Genomic DNA, 20,005 nt, shown 5'->3' with positions numbered 1-20,005 from the left:
TACCAAATACACTCACCATCAGAGCTTTGTGCGGCATGTAGAATGTTATGTTTTTGTATGGGGTGTGCTTGAAAACTTATATATTTTATTAAAACAAATATATTGCTTTACCTAATCCATTTTCACCACCCAAACTCCCCTATTTTAGTAAAGTAAAACAAAAGAACTTTTTCTTTCCAATAACTATACACTAGCTGTATTACTGCTTAAAAGTAAAGTGGAACAAAAATTTAAAATAAAAGAGGTTTGGTAAACATTCAGGCAAAACCTTCGGAGAGGTATCATTCCTATCTTTTATCGTTTCTTTTTGGCAGAAAATCTGTTCGGCTTTAAAAACTGAGGGATATCAAAATAACAAAATATTACACAATTATGAGTTTCTACACAGAGTTTCTTTAAATCTTTCTTGTCCTTTTGTATTAAAAAAAAAAAAAAATAAATAAATAAATGAATTAAGAACTAAAGGAAAAATTCATTGATCTTCTTGCGATATTTTTCTCAAAATAACATTTTATTATCAAGATTAATGAAAATAGTCATTACCATTCCTAAAACAGCCAAAAATGCCATTTTTCCTCACTGAACGTTTTTTTAGAATTATGTTTCATACTGTTGGTTACTAAGGACTGTTTTGAGCCCCTTTAAGGGCTCAAAAAAAAAATTAGGCACAGGAGTGATTATTGAATTCAGAAACGAGCATAAATAGGCGTTAAATGATGTATTCAATATCTTCCTAGCCAAGTTATATGAATATTTATATATTTATCTTTAATTGTTATCAGAAGAAGAGATTACAACAAAGAACAAAAGAGCAAATAATAACTGAAAATGATTGGATTTATTCCATAGACACGGTATTGAGAACAAAAAGGGAAAACAATTAACCATAAATTACTGCAGAAGGAGGAAGAAGAAACATATTCATTGATAACCCGTAAACCTTTAAACTAACTACCAGTTTCTTACTGAAGTTTAACCAAGCGATATAATGGGAATGATCCGCCAAGATGTTAGACTTTCATTAAAAAAAATATATATTCAATTGCACTAAGACAACAAAAGGGGATATACAAACATATAAAGACCCAATACTCCACATCCAGCAAGCATAGCCAGGCGTAGCATATAAAATCAATATTATTTTGAATGTATAACCTTTAACCAGTATAACCAGTAAACCTTTAAACTAACTATCACTTTCTTACTGATATTTAACCAAGCGATATAATGGGAACGACCTGCCAAGATGTCGGTTAAACCTTCATAAAAAAAAATATATATTCAGTTACACAAACATATTCAGTTGCACTAAGACAACAAAAGGGGATATACAAACGTATAAAGACCCACTACCCCACATCTGGCAAGCATAGCCAGGCATAGCATATATAAAATCAATGTTATTTCGAATGTATAACCTTTAACTAGTATAACCAGTAAACCTTTAAATTAACTATCATTTTCTTACTGAGATTTAACCAAGCGATATAATGGGAACGATCCGCCAAGATGTCGGTTAGACCTTCATTAAAAAAATATATATTCAGTTGCACTGAGAAATTTAAGTTTACTGCAGAGCTAAATTACACATTACAATACACACCTGGAAGAACAATATGATCATGAATGCAAATATGAAAAAAAATGGTTCGAGAATAGTGAGCAATCAATATACAAAAGTAAACGGGTCTAAATATGTGCATTTTTAGGACCTAATTTTTTCAATTTACCGAAAGAAGGGGGGTTATTTGGAATAATCTTATATATTAAATACTGCCCCTCTTACTGATTGCATCCATTCTCTGTACCATAAAGGTGCAAAACTTCACATCGGCCACACCTCAGCAATTTTGTGATTATTTCCCCTGTGAAATCGATAACCATTATTAAAAAAAAGAGCAGTTTGAAATCTAATTATATTGCTTTGTTCTACATTTGCAGCTGTTTTATGCTTCTCTCTGACTTGTGCAATTGTTCTTCTCCTTTTGTTCAGACAAAATGTGACCAAACTTGTTATTGTACCGTTAAATTTTACGTTTTTTAAAATATATCTCACAGCAGCTAACGACAAAAACGTATAAAATATGACGTAAATCGCAAAAATGTCTATTTGGGACAACAAGATGGTCACACAAACACGAGATAAATCCAAGACAAGACCATTTCCACTTCATTTTTTAGATTCTGGGCTCCATTAAGATTGATGGCTCCGTCCTGTGCACAGCAGTGATGGAATACACTTCTCAAATGCAAAATTACAAGCGAACATTTTTCAGCTGTATAGAAAACTTTGGACAGGAAACTAAGGAGAATCTGAATCGGACGAAGAAGATGAATCAGAAGACTCCCCATCCTCTTGCCTTTGCATCACATTTGAGCTTCCTCCCACGATATGAGGGGTAGAACTAAACCAGCTATAGGTCCCAGCTTCTATAGGAGAAAAAATTCAACTAAATAATTTGTCAGGATATTTTCTTTACTTAGTAAGAAAAAACTGAACTCCTTGAATAATTAACATTAAAGGTCAAATAATTTGGATTTTTTCACAATAGATTCATATGGATTTAGCTTGATTGGCAAATTGTTATAAACTGTATATGTTTTGTTATAAACTGTATTATAAATTGTTATAACTGTATACAAGCGTAGACAATCAGCACCTTGAAATTTTAAATTTTTAATCAGCACCTTGAGCATCATAACCTAAGATACGTGTTATAATAACGTCGGATTTTTTTTCCCCAAACTATAAATTCGGTCTATAGGCTTCCCATATCCCCATGTTTCCAAAATTATTCAGCCTGGCTAATTTCCTAGCCAGGTTAATGAAGCTTATACTTCAATTATGTACATAAAGACATATGCTTGTGCACGTTTGATTTTAAATGTATAGAAGAAAGAGTTAAATTATTACTGCAAAATAAAGGAAAAAAGTGAAGACTGAAACCTTTTTTTTACATCCGTAAACCAAGAAGAAAAGAGTATTTAACACTTCTGGGTCATAATTTTAGAATTCTTTCAAATATAGATTTTTCTCGTCATTCAGACCTTTTAGTTTTTATTTTGTTTCCTTGTATATCATTATAGTTGTTTATGGTAGTTTTCTCTTTCGTTAATAGGGTTTCTAGACGTAAAATTGAAAATATGGGAGTTATATAATCAATCTATAATATATGCTAAAAAACAGAAATGTAACGATATGATAATAAGCGTTCAAGAGTCAAAGGCCTAATCTGCCCACTTTACTCAGCAGAGAGGGATCGAGTCCGATATCATTTGAAAAAAGAACCGAAACCGACGAGAATACAACATTCGATACCTAATGCCCCTGTACATAAATAAAATCCGAAAAACTTTTATTTGAGGACTGATATAGAAATAGTGCCAATTTATTTAATGTGGTAATAAAGCTAAATCAACATAATCACACAAGTCTGACATAAGCAAAGTTGTACCCAAAAGCTTCTACGGATGTTAGCTAAAACTACTGAACATTTCATATAATTCTGAAAAAAGGTTGTGCACGCTTTGCCTCTCGCAGAGACTATCGGCCTGTAGATTCGCTTTCGTCTCTGTGGATTCAGTCTCAACATCTTATAACTTATCATACATACCTAGAGGCACAGTGGACAGGATAGATGGAGTCATTCATACGTTCGATAAAAGCGACCTGCTCTCAGAAAAAACTGAAGAGCAAAGGTCTAATTTCACTTTTCCTATTTTGATCCCCTTCCCTCCCAAGACAACTGAACTGAAATGTACTCCTTTCTTCTAAATAACGAACTTATGTGTACTTGTGTTGGCAAAGTATTCATATTTCATTATTTTTTCTCCTCTATTGTCTGTGAGAAGGAAATTTTTAAGTGTTTGCAAAAGAATCAAGGCTCAAGTTTTCCATCACTTCCACCAAGTCGATTTTTGAACTAAAATCAACTTGGTGGAGGTGATGAAAAACTGGAGAGCCATGGCTAATTACAGTAAAGCCATGGCCAATAGTCTCTGTGGGAGGCAGAACTTACTGATGCGGTAAGCTTTATTCTTTCTTTGCTGCATTTTTTTTTTAGTTCCTTTTCTATTTTTTCTCTCTTTCTATTCGTTAAGTTTACAAATGTAAAATAGAAACAGTAGGGGCTTTCCTTTTTATTTTATTTATATATTACTATTATTTTTTAAATTTTTGTAGTTATTCTTTGTTTTACATTTTCTCATTTAGTTAACTGTCTTATTTAAAATAGTAGTTCGTTGTACATTTGGCAACCGGTGTATTTCAAGTAGATATGGGGTTTCTGATATTTCTTCAAACATGGACTAGCTTGTGGACAGGTTCCGTAAGCGTAGAGAAAATATAGTCGACTTTCTACTTAAATGTAGATTAATTATGTTGTCTAAATAGCTGAAATTTTATTTTCCTAGAGAGTTTTTCTTGTTGATGTTTTCATTTTTAATTCATTCTCCTGTATTTTTGTACTCCTCCAAGTGCATTTCATACCTGTAAAGAGGGTTGGAATGTATTGTTATTATTATTGCTCGATATTTCTGTTTTGTATTTACTTGTCAATTAGAAGTAATCTATGAGTCAAAACTGATCGACAGTAAAACTGTAAATAAAAATTATCGAATACTACTGCTGAACATAACAAGTGACTGCAGCACAAAGTCCTCGAGGCCAAAACAGCTGCTCATCATTCTCCTTCATCCCAATATATCCAAAACGTCACTTTTTGTCCCTTCTCACAATCTCCCATTTCCTTAAAAACCCTCTTTATGATCTGTTCTATCCCATTCGTGGTCGACCAGAGTTTCTTTTAGCATAAATGGATGGTCACAAAAGCCCAATTTTTGTCAATCTGCTATCCCTCGTCCGTAAAACCTGTTTTAGCCATCTCAACCTATCTTTCATTAAAACCATAGAAAGTGCCATTGAGCCCCGTTTTAGTACAACTTGTCCTTTGATATAAGGTTAGTCAAACGGGGACCCAAAACTATACACAGGCAGTTCCTCTTAAAACCACATAACAAATCTTCCTCTGCCTGTTGAATTTTTCACGCTTCAGACCTATAATTGACCCCTGTCATTACCATAGTTTTCAATATTTTAATCCCGGTTTGCACACTATCCAAAACTTCACTTTTTGTCCCTTCCCACAATCTCCCATTTCCTTCAAAACCCTCTTTATGATGTGTTCTATCCCGTTCGGGGGCGACCGGATTTTCTTTTAGCAGAAATAGATGGTCAGAAGAGCCCAATCTTTATCAATCTGTTATCTCTCATCCGTAAAACCTGTTTTAGCCATCTCAATCTTTCTTTCATTAGAGCCATAGAAAGTGCCATTGAGCCCCGTTTTAGTACAGCTTGTCCTTTGATATAAGGTTAGTCAAACGGGAACCCAAAACTATACACAGACCGTTCCTCTAAAAACCACTTAACAAATCTTCATCAGCCTGCTGAATTTTTAACGCTTCCGACCCATAATTGACCCCTGTCATTACAGTAGTTTTCAATATTTTAATCTCGGTTTATACACTGATCCTTCAGTTTTCAAAGTTTGTGAAAACAACACAGGTTTTTGAAAACAAGACCCAGGGCCTTGGCTATTCTTCTTTTTAAATTTTCACTGTGTCCATCATCTGTCCTAATAATATTACGCTGGCAAGTGAAACCATCCCCTTGATCAATCTTCTAGTTATTCAACATCGCCCTTATGCTTAATTTAGTTTAAGTCTTCGCATTAATTTTCAAACCTACCCTGGCACCCCGAACTCTCAAAAGCTCCAGATATGCAACCATTCTGCAAACGTTTTTATCTAGGATAATCAGATTATTTACACAGTCTAGGTCTAACAGACTTTTTGTTATTTACAAACGATGTGCCCTTTGCCGTCGTCCTTAGGACGAAGTCAATCAAAATAATCCATATGAATAGGTCCTACGTAACTTCAGATTCAATCCGCTTGAGTATTGGTCTCATGATTAGCATTATTCACTCTAATGCATTTATCTGGTATACAATACAAGGATTGAACCTCCACTAAATGTTGATGAAAACCCCAATTTTAATTGGCGAAAGCACCTCTGAAATGTTCCTTCGTTGATAATGTGTCTTGTCGTACGTATAATTGCACTTATTTGTATTTTTTTTCTTTTCTTTTTTTTTCCTGTCAGTTCCACTTTATTTTGGTTTTGTTTGCATTTGTCAGAATTTATTTGTTTATTTCCCTTTTCTTTCTTTATACTCCATCAGTGCTGTATTTTAAGGGTATGATGGACACTAGATTGATACATACATACTAAGGATTTTCTATCGACAAAATCCAATGCATGTACACGATCAATAAAAGCCAGGACAAAACAGGTGATTCACGCTTCTCAATTATACGATCCATGCGATAAGAAACAGTAGCTATAATAAGAAACCTTAAGTGCTGTGCCTAAAACTGACTAAGTTCTCATGAACATAGTTGATCCATTTTCTCATAAAGTTAGATATAAGTATTAATTTAAAGAATAAAAATAACATAACAGAGAATAATGTAACAAATAAGGGACAGAGAGTTATATAGGATACCTAAAATACCCCAATCATAGTTTAGTCATTAGCTGAAATGAATGCCTGTACATAACCAATAAAAGTGATGACTAAACTGATTATTCACTAATTTCTCCTTACGACAAAAAAAAGGTGATTAAACTAAGAAACCTCAAGTGCTGTGCCTAAAACTGACTCATTTCTCATGAACATAGTTGATCCATTTTCTCATAAACTTAGATATGAGAATTAATTTAAAGACTAAAAATAAGACAACAGAGAATTATGTAACAAATAAGGGACAGAGAGTTATATACGATACCTAAAATACCCCATTAGCTGAAATGAATGCCTGTACATAACCAATAAAAGTGATGACTAAACTGATTATTCACTAACTTCTCCTTACGACAAAAAAAGGTGATTAAACTAAGAAACCTCAAGTGCTGTGCCTAAAACTGACTCATTTCTCATGAACATAGTTGATCCATTTTCTCATAAGCTTAGATATGAGAATTAATTTAAAGAATAAAAATAAGACAACAGAGAATTATGTAACAAATAAGGGATAGAGAGTTATATAGGATACCTAAAATACCCCATTAGCTGAATCAAATGCCTGTACATAATCAATAAAAGTGAGGACTAAACTGATTATTCACGAACTTCTCTTTACGACAAAAAACAGTGATTAAACTAAGAAACCTCAAGTGCTGTGCCTAAAACTGACTCATTTCTCATGAACATGGTTCATCCATTTTCTCATAAACTTAGATATGAAAATTAATTTAAAGAATAAAAATAAGACAACAGAGAATTATGTAACAAATAAGGGATAGAGGGTTATATAGGATACCTTAAATATCACAATCATAGCTAAGTCATTAGCTGAATCAAATGCCTGTACATAATCTATAAAAGTGAGGACTAAACTGATTATTCACGAAATTCTCTTTACGACGAAAAACAGTGATTAAACTAAGAAACCTCAAGTGATCTACTTACTGCTGACTCATTCCTGAAGAATTCAGACAAAGAATTGAAAAGATTTCTAAGGAATTCTTTGAGAATTCTCAAAAAGCTGGGAATGAGAATCAATAAAAAATACGAACATAGAGAATTATAACAAAAAGGGTGGGTCAAAAAAGACACCTCAGATATCATACCTATAGCTGAGTCATTTCTCACAAATTCCGTCACTCCTTGGCTAGAGTTTCCACTATAATCTCCCATTCGAAAGAGCAAACCACTCTTCATATCTTTATCTAAAAAAAACAACAATTTCATAACTAAAACAAATAAATTTGATTGAAAAAAGTAGCAATGAAGGTCTAGTTTTTTTTCGCTTTCGTCTCTGTGGATTCAATTTCAACATCTTATAACTTATCATACATACCTAGAAGCACCGTGGGAGAGGATAGATGGAGTCATTCAAACGTTCGACAAAAGCGACCTCCTCTCAGGAAAAATCGAAGAGCAAAGGCCTAAAAATTCACTTTTCCTATTTTGATCCCCCTCCCTCCCAAGACAACTGAACCGAAATCTACTCTTCTCTTCTAAAGAACGAACTTATGTGCACTTGTGTTGGCAAAGCATTTATATTTCACTATTTTATCGCCGCTGTTGTCTGTGAGACGAGAATTTTTAATTGTTTGTAAAAGAAACAATCAAAAATATTGGTGACCTTTCTCCCTAAGGATCACAGATGACGAATCTTTTTATAAAAAAGTGAAAAAAAATGAAATCATGCAACTCTGTAAATATTAATCTGCCCCAAATCAAAGAGTAAAAACACCCCATTTGAACTGAAGCAATTCTATCTATAGGTAAGTCTATTTTTCCATTGGTAAGTGGCACAGCTGTGTTGGCTCCAGGCGCCTTGGTACTGCAAAAGCGGTTAGTAGAGGTTAGTAGAGTCTTTATTTTTTAAATGAACTTCTGATTCCTCCCTAGCTCACAGCTTAGTCCAATGGCATGACTTCATCGGTTAATCATCAATATATGCATAAATTAATTTAATATTTGCTGTAAAAATCTGTTAATCATTTCAAATCGTTTTAATGGCTAATTCTGAAAATGTTTCCTTTATTTTTATCAGTGACAAGACTGAAACCCTATGGGAAACGGCGTTTCTACCCCTTGACTTCTATTAAATCAAGCATTCATTTTTTTTCACTTGGTCATGGTCAGAAATGTTAGGCTATCAGGTACTAGAAAGAAGATAGATATTATTAGGGCCTGGGTAGACTTACAAACTTTCTATCTCTGCCAATTCTTCCGTTAAGAACCGTGACTTCTGATGACCCAAAATTCTTTAACTAGGAAAACTACACTCTTTAACTAGGAAAACTTCTTCACTTCTTTTACTAGGAAAACTTCTTCTTACCCAGAATTCTTTAACTAAGAAAATTACATTCTTTAACTAGAAAAACTACAGTGCTAGGTGAATCAAACTTTCAATTGCATATCTAAAATCCAGATAAGGGAGATGTAAATACTTTCTATCTCTACCAATCCTTCCGTTAAGAACCGTGACTTTTCAGGACCCAGAATTCTTTAACTAGTAAAACTTCTTCACTTCTTTAACTAGGAAAACTTCTTCTTGCCCAGAATTCTTTAACTAGGAAAACTTCCTCAACTAGGAAAACTATACTGCTATGTTAATCAAACTTTCAATTGCACATCTAAGATCCGGATTAGGGCCCGGGGAGATTTACAAACTTTCTATCTCTACCAATTCTTCCCTTAAGAACCTTGACTTTTTATAACCCTGAATAAGTTTTTGCTGGGCAAGTGGATCCTTCAAGAACGGTCTAAAGCCGAAATATGAGCTCCGAAAAATGTCGAAAAGCCCTTAAACTTCACTCTTGATCTACAAAAACGGCTTGAAAGATTCTATAAAAAAATATCATAAAAGGATCAAAATTCGGTTCAAAAAATCAAGCTAGAATCAATGAACGACAGTCCCAAAGCCCAAAGCAAAAGTGGAACTTAATATATTTTTATCTAAAGTGAAGAAAACAAACACAATCATGGATCAAGAGAATTAGCAAAGGACATTCACGGTAACACACACACGCACACACAAATATATATACATTATATATATATATATATATATATATATATATATATATATATATATATATATATGAGCTTCAAAAAACTTTATTTTAGTAAACTCCAGACAAAGTTTTTCTTACTGATAATAGCAAAGGTTGGGGTTTTTTGTCTCATTGACTTTATTCCTAATTTCGAAGGTAGCATTAGGCCAGTGAAAGAGCTCTCAATTGGCTTTCATGACCGTCTGGGTTTAAGAAGAAGAACCAGTGAAAAATGAAATTCATTTTAAGTAGTTATCAATTCCTGATTATTCGCGAAATACAGGGGCGCACCCCAACTAATCCGCTCGTAGCGCTGAGTCCCCCTGGGACGAATTATTGATTAAAAATGTAAATCAGACACGTCTCCAGAAGACATTAGATTAGCCAGGAGTTCAAACAGTGATTTTATCTACTAAAACTTCACTAAGATTATTTTACCAGTAGGGTAAGGTCGTCGTAAATCCCCTGTTTTCCATGCAAGAGGGGCACATACACCATTTGAAGCAGATATTCTATGTGCTAGTTTAACTAAATCCTCAGAGGAAACTGGTTTCTTGTCTGCTTTGTTAATGGACTCTAACTTCTGTTTCGCTTGGTAAACAACAGTGGCCTAGAAAATAATTTATGGTAAAACAACTTACAAAACTGGTCTTTAAGTCAAATTAAATAAGCAAAAAAAGTTTTTTTCAACTAAAAGTAAGGAGCAACATTAAAACTTAAAACGAACAGAAATTATTACATATACTAAGGGGATTGCCCCCTCCTCGACACTGAGCTCTTTGGGCTGAAGTTTTTTAGTACTTTTAAAAAAGCTCCTTATTGTTCTAACTAAACAACCCTTGTGTTTCAGAACCCGTTCTTAAAGAATTGGGACAAAATTCAAAATTTAGCGTAAAGAGTAAGGTGTTGAGTAGGGGCAATCCCTTTCATATACATAATAATTTCTGTTTTAACTTTAGTTTTAACGCTGCTCTTTACTTTCAGTTGAATTTTTTTTTTATTTAATTTCTGATCGATTTTTAAATAGTGCCGTAAATCTGGCCCCACCACCACGGCGAAATCCCCCCCCCCTTCACGGAAGTTTTCTCTCGAAAATTCAACCTCGGTGAAAACTTACCCCTGATAATTACCATTATCAATTCCACAAGGAAAATTGAGACAGAAAAGAGAAAGCAAGACATATAAAAAGAATTTTGTTTAGGAATTCTGGCAAATTCCATCAGTGTATGATTTCCTTCGACAATTTTATCCCCTGGAAACTTCCCTCCCATAGAAATTTACCCCGTAAAAAAATCACCAGCAGAAAATACTCTCCCTTATGCGAAAATTTATAAATACTTCCCCAATAACAAATACTATCCGTAAACAATGACAAATACACTCCCATTCCCCTGGAGCTGTTTCGAGGGGAGGGGTCATGTTATATCGAAAGGCATAGTTGTTGGGCCTTTCAAATATGGATGAACAAAATGGCTATCTCAAAATTTTGATCGGATGATTTTGGGAAAATAATTTCAATTATTGTTTCCTTACCTTCTTTGCCAAGCAAGAAACTTAAGTGCTTACAAATCAGTTCTTTAACAAACCCCAAAAAACTCAAAATCCATTTTTAACTTTTCCCACTTATGTGTGCATACATTTCAAATAAAGTCGGTATACGCTATCGCTGACGTCATTCAAAAGGCAATACTCAATTTAGAATACATTTCGCACAGGAGAGGTTGAAAAGTGAAAAACGTGTTCAGGTTTTCCAGCTATAACTAAACAACTGACATTCGTACCCTGAAAATAATGAAAAATAAAAATAAAAATCTGAAACCACAACCTTTCAATTTACAAATAATATAAAATACAAGCCTGAGAAAATTTGCTTGATTTTCGAAAAAAGGGGAAAACAACCCCTAAAAGTCATAGAATTAGAGTGAAAATCATACTGTCAGATTCAGCGTATTAGAAAACCCTACTGTAGAGGTCTCAAGCTTCTATCTGCAAAAATGAGGAATTTTGTATTTTTTTTTTGCCAGAAGAAAGATCACGGATGCGTGTTTGTCTTTTTTTTTTTCAGGGGCAATCGCATCGACCCAGTGGTCCTAAAACTTCGTGAGAGGGCTAACTCGAACTGAAATTAAAAGTTCTAGTACGCTTTTTGATTGACCAAAAAGATTAGAGGGCAAACAGGCCCCTCTTTTCCCAAAATCATCCGATAACAAATAAAATAAAATGAAAATATATCGTCAACTTGTGTAGTCAGGGAAGCAATTACACAAACTGCACATTGACTCCAATCAATCTCTGAGTCCCCTGGGTATACTATCGTAAGCAGGAGCCTAAGTGTCTCCTTGAGTATCCAAGCGGCGTCGTTAGAGATCTTTACAAAAACTGGTGAATATTTGAGAGCACATATGAAGAAACCTTTCCACGGTTTTTCAGGTGGGGTAGAGGACAGAATTTGTTCCATTGAAGAAAAAAAAAATACTTTGCAATCACAGCGTAACCAGGAAAGAACACGAATCTTCACATTATGGAGATTAACGTATCACTAAATAATGATCAGTAGATGGAGTTATGTTGAGGCAAGATTCTTTTTTTGAAGCGGGAAATAACAGATAATATTTTATAGTAAAGACAAACATTTTCTCAGGTTGTAAAAACATTCGTGAAAAAAATTCCTTTATACGATTATGCGTATCTCCTAATCGTGTAGCCTATCTGTAACAAGCCCCCTGTTTAAGAGATGCTGGTTACACTGAACCCATTTAACTGAACATTCGTTCAACCGTAACCCGTTTGACTCAACCCTATTCAACTCATCCACTGTGTTATTCAACCCTTATTTAAGTCTACTCCCAGCGAATTCAACCTATCCTAAAGCTTGAATTATAAGGAGGTAGAGTTGCTAGGGTTGAGCTAAACGGGGACTAAGTTGCATGATGGTTTAATTCAGTGAGGGTTGTGTTCAACGAGGTTCAATGAAACAGGGATTAAGTCGGGAGAAGGTTCAGTTAAATGGGCAGAGTTGCAGGGGGTTCCGTTAGACGAAGGCTTAGTTCCACAGGAACCGCTACCTAATAATTGGGTTTCTGTCATTTTTATCTTTGACTCTTAGTTTCTCAGTGTCTTCGTTTTAATTTCTCTCTCTCTCTCTTTACTATTTTCTGTAGCATATTGTTACTTATTTTTGTCACACTTATTTGTCAATCTTCTCAACTTTTCCAAGAGGAAAATTTTTATGCCAAATCCTCCTATTCCAAAAACAATTACAATATAATAAGTTAAAAACATAAGAAAATAACAAGCAATAAAGACTAATTATTTTAAATTAAGTGTAGAGAGAAATAATAATAATAAAAACAATGATAATAATGTATCAGGACTCTATACCCCAAAACATTCGTCTGAGTTTTAGCTAATCTTAGTTTTTTTTTATTCTATTGGATTTAGGACTTTCCTCTCCAGGCAGTAATTATTGGGTTCCCTCCCTAGTAAATCGTCTCCCCCAAAAACTACTAAATATTCTAAAGTCATAATTCTGAGTGAAAAACGCGAAAAGAATTGCTTGAAATAAAAATAGTACACCTTCCTTTAAGTCTGTATTAAATAACGAAAAAGGTTAAAATATGCTAAACTAATCAATCAGAATACGCAAAAATTCCTTCGGAATGATTATGGCGCCATATGAATGCACATGGACCGTAAAAGTCCAAAATACACGAAGTAAAAATCACTAAAGAGTGGCATAAAAATTTTAATTAAACTCAAAGTAGTCAAAAACACCTTATAATAAGGAGGAAAACTTGTCTTGCTTTCAAAACTTGCCAACTGACATATAAAATGACATTTAGAAATGTATCAGATTCCTCTACTTTTAACTGGCTTGGAATAAAAACGACAAATCAGTGACAAAAAAAAAGAAAAAAAAGGATAAACTAGATTTATTATCCTACTGTATTTATTCTCAGAATTTTTGTCTGGAAACACGATTAACATTTTTCTTTTTTTTTTTTGACAGCCATATTAAAAGAAAACACTTTTCATAATAGGCACCGATGACTCTAGTTTTTAATTTGGCTTAAGGAGGCTGGCAGCCCAACTTTTATCTGAGGTAATTTCATTTTGTTTACGATTAAACTAAGCCTGAAGTAATATTGGACCCATCAATATCATCTTCTTCAACTATTTTTACCTCCTCCTCCTCCTTTTACATTCAAACCGTCAAAAATTTTATCCTTCTCCCCTATATTATTTTCTACAGCTGTACCATGACTGAATATATTTTCAGATTGTTCTGTCTATTTGTCTTGAAAGATTTCTTTATCATTAAACGATACTTTACTTCTATCTTTAACTTGACATTAACAATGAAATTGAACTTGCCATTGGCTTTAACGACCCCCCCCCCCCGAAAAATAGAACAATGATGGACTAGAATTCGCACTTTCCCATTGTGACTCCACCCACCATATACACAAAAAAAAAAACTAAACTTGCTCCCCTCTACCTTAAGGTCGGGCCAATAGGTGTACAGGTATTAATAGTAACAGGACGAGTTTCATTAAACTTCAACATATTTACCAGAAGTTGTTCTGCGTCTGATAGCTGCTTTTGAAGTTCATTTGTCAGTTTATCCATTTGGTTTATCTCAGCCTGTAAAGCAATGACTTTCTGGTGAACCTCAACTTGTTCTTCTGCTTTCTAAAACAAAACAAAAAGTAAATAAGCCATTGGCATAGAGTTCAGCCCTAGAAAGAATACTTTCGGATAGTCTTATTGTGGTCTATCCACACAGCGAAAATAGAAGTTGGACAAAAGTAGAGTATCCGTATTGATGCACACATGTATAGATCTTAGGAAAAAGGGGAAAACTGTAGAAATTTTTAGTGGGGGGGAGGTTAGGCCGCTCTTTTTACTAGAAACAAAATTCTCCCTTCCTTCTCATCAACCAGTGTCTAGTCTTGATGCCGAAAGCCGACAATTCCTAGCCAAGCCACAATTCAAATATACGCATGCCTGACCAGATATGTGGAATTCAGCTTGGATTTATAATCTTTCAAAATCAGACCTTATTCCAGACTTAAGCTGAAACAGTTTAGAAAACTAGTTTTTATCACTTTCAGGTATTTTCTTTTGTATCAATACTGAGAATAGATCATGCTATTATCAGTCCACTACTTACGTTTTCTTGCCTTTTTTTGTGACCTTTAAGAATGTATTACTTTTATTTCAAAAGGTGAAATTTTAGCTTTGCATAAAAAGCAATTACTATTTCTTAAACAATATTTACTGCTTCATTTTTAACCATAAAATCAAAGCTTGCACATAACTCTTACTACCCTTTTCACTCAAAGACTTTATAAAGTGGGAAGCGAGCTTACAAGAGTGGCCTAGAAATTAATTTGTGGTAAAATAACTTCATACAAAACTGGTCTTTATGTCGAATTAATAAACAAAACAAGTTTTTTCAACTGAAAGTAAGGAGCAAGATTAAAACTTAAAACGAGCAAAAATTATTGCGTATATGAAGGGGATTGCCTCCTCCGCAACAACTCGCTCTTTACGATAAAGTTTTTTAGTTTGATATTTTATTGTAACATAAGTGCCGAAACCCTATAGGCAAGTGTGTATTCTCCTGATGAGGCCTTGTGTTGGGTGAAAAAAAATGAAAAAAATAAAAAAAAATACTTAAACAGTCCAACAGCTTGAGAGACACAAAAAACAACGATTTGACATCAAAACATACAATGGTGCAACTGGCAAGAAAATATTTCTGGAGAGATAGACATAATAAATAATTAATTAAATATTATGTGTAAGCTTTTGGTAATAGTAATCAATATTATACTTACTTCTATTATATAGGCAAGTGTGTATTATCCTGATGAGCCCTTGTGTTCGGTTGTCGCCTCTGAAATTATTTGTCTTTTTTATTGTTTTTAATATTTGGCAAATGACGACTTAAACTTACTTGCGACACGACTGCCTGTACATGGATTATTCTTTATGGTTGTTTGTGTACGGCTATGCTGTTTGGCCTATGTGATAGTATGGATGAGTAGGGTTAAGGCCTCATTCAAGTTCTTATCTTATTAATTACTAAAGTAGGAAAGCAGTCTTCCTTTCTCCTTCTGTCTTTCTTTTTTTTATGCTGTATTTTTATTTATGTGTTTGTGCTGTTGCATTGGTGATTTCTTTTTTCATTATAAGAAGCGATTACTATTTTTAAGCAATGTATTTGATTGCAAATGAGTTTTAATCACCTTAAAAAATGAACTGCTATGTGCCAAGCATTCCCTTTCTCTAGTGATCCAGAGTTCATTGATCTGAATATCCACTCCTTAGTTTTTTTAGCAGCTCACGCATGGGCTTTTATTCTCCTTGTGAAGCAAAGAACATAAAGTGAAGAAGTAAGCTTACAACCATTATCGTAGTATCCATTTTTTGTATTCTCATAATGAATCATTTTATTGTTTTGCTGAACCAAATGATATTGCTTAAGAATATCATTTGTAGAAAATCAGTTTTTATTCCCAAAAAATGAATTAATATATGTTAAGCAATCCCTGTTTCTGGTACCCCCCCCTTCCCTTCTATACCCGGCAGTTCATTGACCTGACTATCCACTGCTTCATTTTGTAATCTAGAAACAAAGGTTGTAAAATAAATTTTATTCTCCTTGTAACTCAAAGAATGCATAAAGTTAAAAAACAAGTTTACAACTATTTGATGACATTCCTGACACTCATAGTCAGAAACGCCGTAATTAAAACCTTCATAAAATAAAGACAGTCGATCTCTCCTATTTTTTCAAAAGCAACATTAATATTATGAGGAGTAATCCCCCCCCAAGTGAGAATTGTTTTGTATTATTTTATGGAAAAATTCATTCATTCATCAAAGAAAAAAAAAGATTTACAATCTCTGGAGCAATAAAACAGTTTGAGAACATCAATTGGTAAAGGTTACAAATAGTAGCTCTTCAAAAGGAGACATCCTAGAGCAAAAAGAGGCATAAGATTGCTAACTATATGCTCATATTCATAGTCTTGTCACGGTTTCAACAACTCATCTCCAGCCTTCCTCTAATGGTCTCATATAGCCCTAGGCTATGAAAGAAGTAACCAAAGAAATTACGGAACTCTTACTTTATAATATGCTCCCCATCTTTATTTATTTTGAATCAGTGTTCGTCAATTAATGAATTACTTTTTCTACTTTTGCTCAATTTAATTAATTGATCAATTGAATTAATGAATTACTTTTTTCTACTTTTACTCAATTTAAGTAATTGATTTAATTAATCAATTTAATTAATGAATTACTTTTTTCTTCAGCCTAGGGCTATATGAGATCATTAGAGAGGAGTTGGGGATGAATTCTCAAAACATTGATAAAAACACGAAAATGAGCACAAAACCAGCAATCTCAAAATGTGTCTTTTTGGTCTAGGATGTATTTTTCTGATTCTAAATATAAAAAAAAAGAAGTTTTTTTCAGCTGAAAATATGGAGCAACATCAAACCTAAAACGAATAGAAATTATTGCTTATATGAAACGGGCTGCCCCCTCCCCAAGACCTCATTCTTTACATTGAAGATTTTGTTAGAAACTAAAAAATATCATATTATTCTAATTGAACGGCCTTTATGTTTTAGGTGTCGTTCTTAAAGAATCGGGAGAAAAGTCAAAACTTTAGAGTAAAGAGCGAGGTCTTGAGGAGGGGACAACCCCGTTCATATATGTAATAATTTCTGTTGGCCACACTTTTGGCCAAAATTCTACTTTTTAAAACAATTAAAAACGTTAGCGTAAATAGCGAGGCGTTGAGGAGGGGACAACCCATTTCATATACGGAGTAATTTCTGTTCGTTTTAAGCTTTAATGTCGCTCCTTACTTTCAGTTAAAAAAATTAGTTTTGTTATGTAATTTCTGAATGTTTTTGAATTAATCCATGTTTGATTTTGGCTCTCCACACATAAATTATTAAAATGAAATTTGCATATTAATTCCTTTTTTGGTTAAATGGCTTTCTCTTAGTTTTGATCAGACGATTTTGAAAAATAAGGGGTGGGGAAGGAGGCCTAGTTGCCCTGCAATTTTTCGGTTACATAAAAAGGCAACTATAAATTTAAATTTTTAACGAATGTTTTTATTAGTAAAAAATATACGTAACTTAAGAATTAACTTACGTAACAAACTTTTATATTCTTAAATTTTTATTATGTATATGAGGGGGTTTGTGCCCTCGTTAATACCTTGCTCTTTACACGAAATCGTAAGTTTTGTCCCAATTACTTAAGAATGACCCCTGAATCAGAAAGGCCGTAGAATAAATAGTTGAAATTACTAAAAATACTAAAGCATAAAGAGCGAGGTATTTATCTCCTCCTAAATACCTCGCTCTTTATGCTAAAGTATTTTAGAACCCCTCATATGCGTAATAATCTCTGTTCGTTTTAAGTTTCAATGCTACTCCTTACTTTCAATTGAAAAAACTTTTCCATGTTTATTTTTTCATTGTTTTTTTTTATAGTAATTTTAGAAAATCCTGCGCCCTTTTCATTGAGTTTCTGTTCCCCCATGATATATTTCTCCAAGGAAAGATCCTCCCACATAGCCCCCTCCCCTCAACCCCACCCCCAAAACTAGAAAAAATCCCCTGAAAACGTCTGTACAATTCCCCAATAACCATTATTATATGTAAACACTGGTCGAAGTTTGTAACTTGTAGCCCCTCTCCCAGGGACTCTGGGGGAGTAAGTCATTCCCAAAGACATAGTGATTATGGTTTTTGACTATGCGGAACAAAATGGCTATCTCAAAATTTTGATCCGTTGACTTTGGAGAAAAGATTAGCGTGGGAGGGTGCCTAGGTGCCCTACAATCTTTTTGGTCCCTTAAAAAGGGCACTAGAACTTTTCATTTCCGTTAGAATCAGCCCCCTTGCGACATTCTAGGACCACTCGGTCGATACGATGACTCCTGGGAAAAAAACAAAACAAAAAAAACAACAAATAAACACGCACCCGTGATTTGTCTTCTGGCAAAAAATACGAAATTCCACATTTTTGTAGATAGGGGGCTTGGAATTTTTGCTATAGGGTTCTCTGATACGGCGAATGCGATGGTGTGATTTTCGTTAAGATTCTATGATTTCTAAGGGGTGTTTCCCCCTATTTTCCAAAACAAGACAAATTTTCTCAGGCTCGTAACTTTTGATGACAAAGACTAAATTTGATGAAACTTATATATTTAACATCAGCATAAAAATCTAATTCTTTTGATGTATATTTTAGCATCAAAATTCCGTTTTTTAGAGTTTAGTTTACTATTGAGCCGGGTCGCTCCTTACTACAGTTTGATGTTACAGTGTGTACTACTACAGAGTGATGACCACGAACTGTTTGATGTTGATCCTTACTTTCAGTCAAAGAAACTTTTTTTAAAAAATTTAGTTTCTGATCGTTTTGATACAATGCCAGAAAATACAGCTCCCCCTTCATGGGAAGTTCCTTCACAAAGAGTTCTTTCCACTTAAAATACCTCCCCCCTTCAGGGAAATTCCCCCAGACAATCCCATTCCAGTGGAAAATTCCACTCGGAAAATTTCAGGGGAAAATTCTTTCGTAGGGCATTTTTATTTGAAAAAGACTTAAGTTTCTGATTGCTTTAAAGTCATACCAGAAATCCTCTAAATCCTCTCCTCTGTGGAAATGTTTTCTCACAAGTAGCCCCAACTCTACTCCTTAGTAGAAAGTTGATACCGCAGAAAGTTCCCAATGGAAAATTTCTCTCGTGGGAGATTCCCGCCCCCTACGGAGAGATACATTTCAGACAATTCCAACCCGGTAAAAAAACTCCCCGTGGATGATTCTCCTTAACATCTGTACATGCAAAATTAAGTTGGCAAAGATAAAGTAAGACAAATAAAAATAACTTCGTATAAGAATTCTTGCAAATTTCTCTAGCGTAAATTTCCCCATCTGGAGATTTCCCTCCCCGTGGAAAATCCTCGTAACAGATAATTCACCCCCCCCCCCAAAAAAAGTATCTGTATACTTCCCAACAATGGTATACGTAAACAATGGATAAAATTTATGACTTACATACCTTTCCCTAGGGACTGTCGGGAGTCATGTAATCCGCAACAGCAGCTATTAGACTTTTCAACTATGCTGAACAAAATAACTATCTCAGAATTTTGAAAATTTATATCGGTCGACATTGAGGAAAAACGGGGATGGGAGAGTGACATATAGCAATCGCAAATTCTGTCGGTCTGTCGGTCCCGGTTTTGCTACTTTAGGCACTTCCAGGTAAGCTAGGACGATGAAATTTGGCAGGCGCATCAGGGACCGGACAAGATTAAATTAGAAATA

At 34.1% G+C, this 20,005-nt stretch overlaps 1 protein-coding gene across 5 annotated transcripts in view; it reads right to left on the bottom strand.

The window, feature by feature from the left end:
* Nucleotides 1-819: 819 nt before the first annotated feature.
* Nucleotides 820-20,005, bottom strand: part of LOC136037366 (mediator of RNA polymerase II transcription subunit 4-like) — a 63,433-nt gene continuing 44,247 nt past the window's right edge. For all 5 annotated transcript variants that reach the window (XM_065720087.1, XM_065720086.1, XM_065720088.1 and 2 more), the window contains 4 exons: nt 14,204-14,323; nt 10,070-10,241; nt 7,694-7,792; nt 820-2,430 (listed from right to left, as the gene is read on the bottom strand). In XM_065720087.1, the coding sequence (XP_065576159.1) occupies nt 2,303-2,430; nt 7,694-7,792; nt 10,070-10,241; nt 14,204-14,323 (519 nt within the window). In that variant the 3' untranslated portion in view covers nt 820-2,302. The remainder of the gene's footprint in view (nt 2,431-7,693; nt 7,793-10,069; nt 10,242-14,203; nt 14,324-20,005) is intronic.

This window comes from Artemia franciscana, chromosome 16 (assembly GCF_032884065.1).
Source record: "Artemia franciscana chromosome 16, ASM3288406v1, whole genome shotgun sequence".
NCBI classification, from domain to species: domain Eukaryota; kingdom Metazoa; phylum Arthropoda; class Branchiopoda; order Anostraca; family Artemiidae; genus Artemia; species Artemia franciscana.
This window is presented reverse-complemented; position numbering and strand designations above follow the sequence as displayed.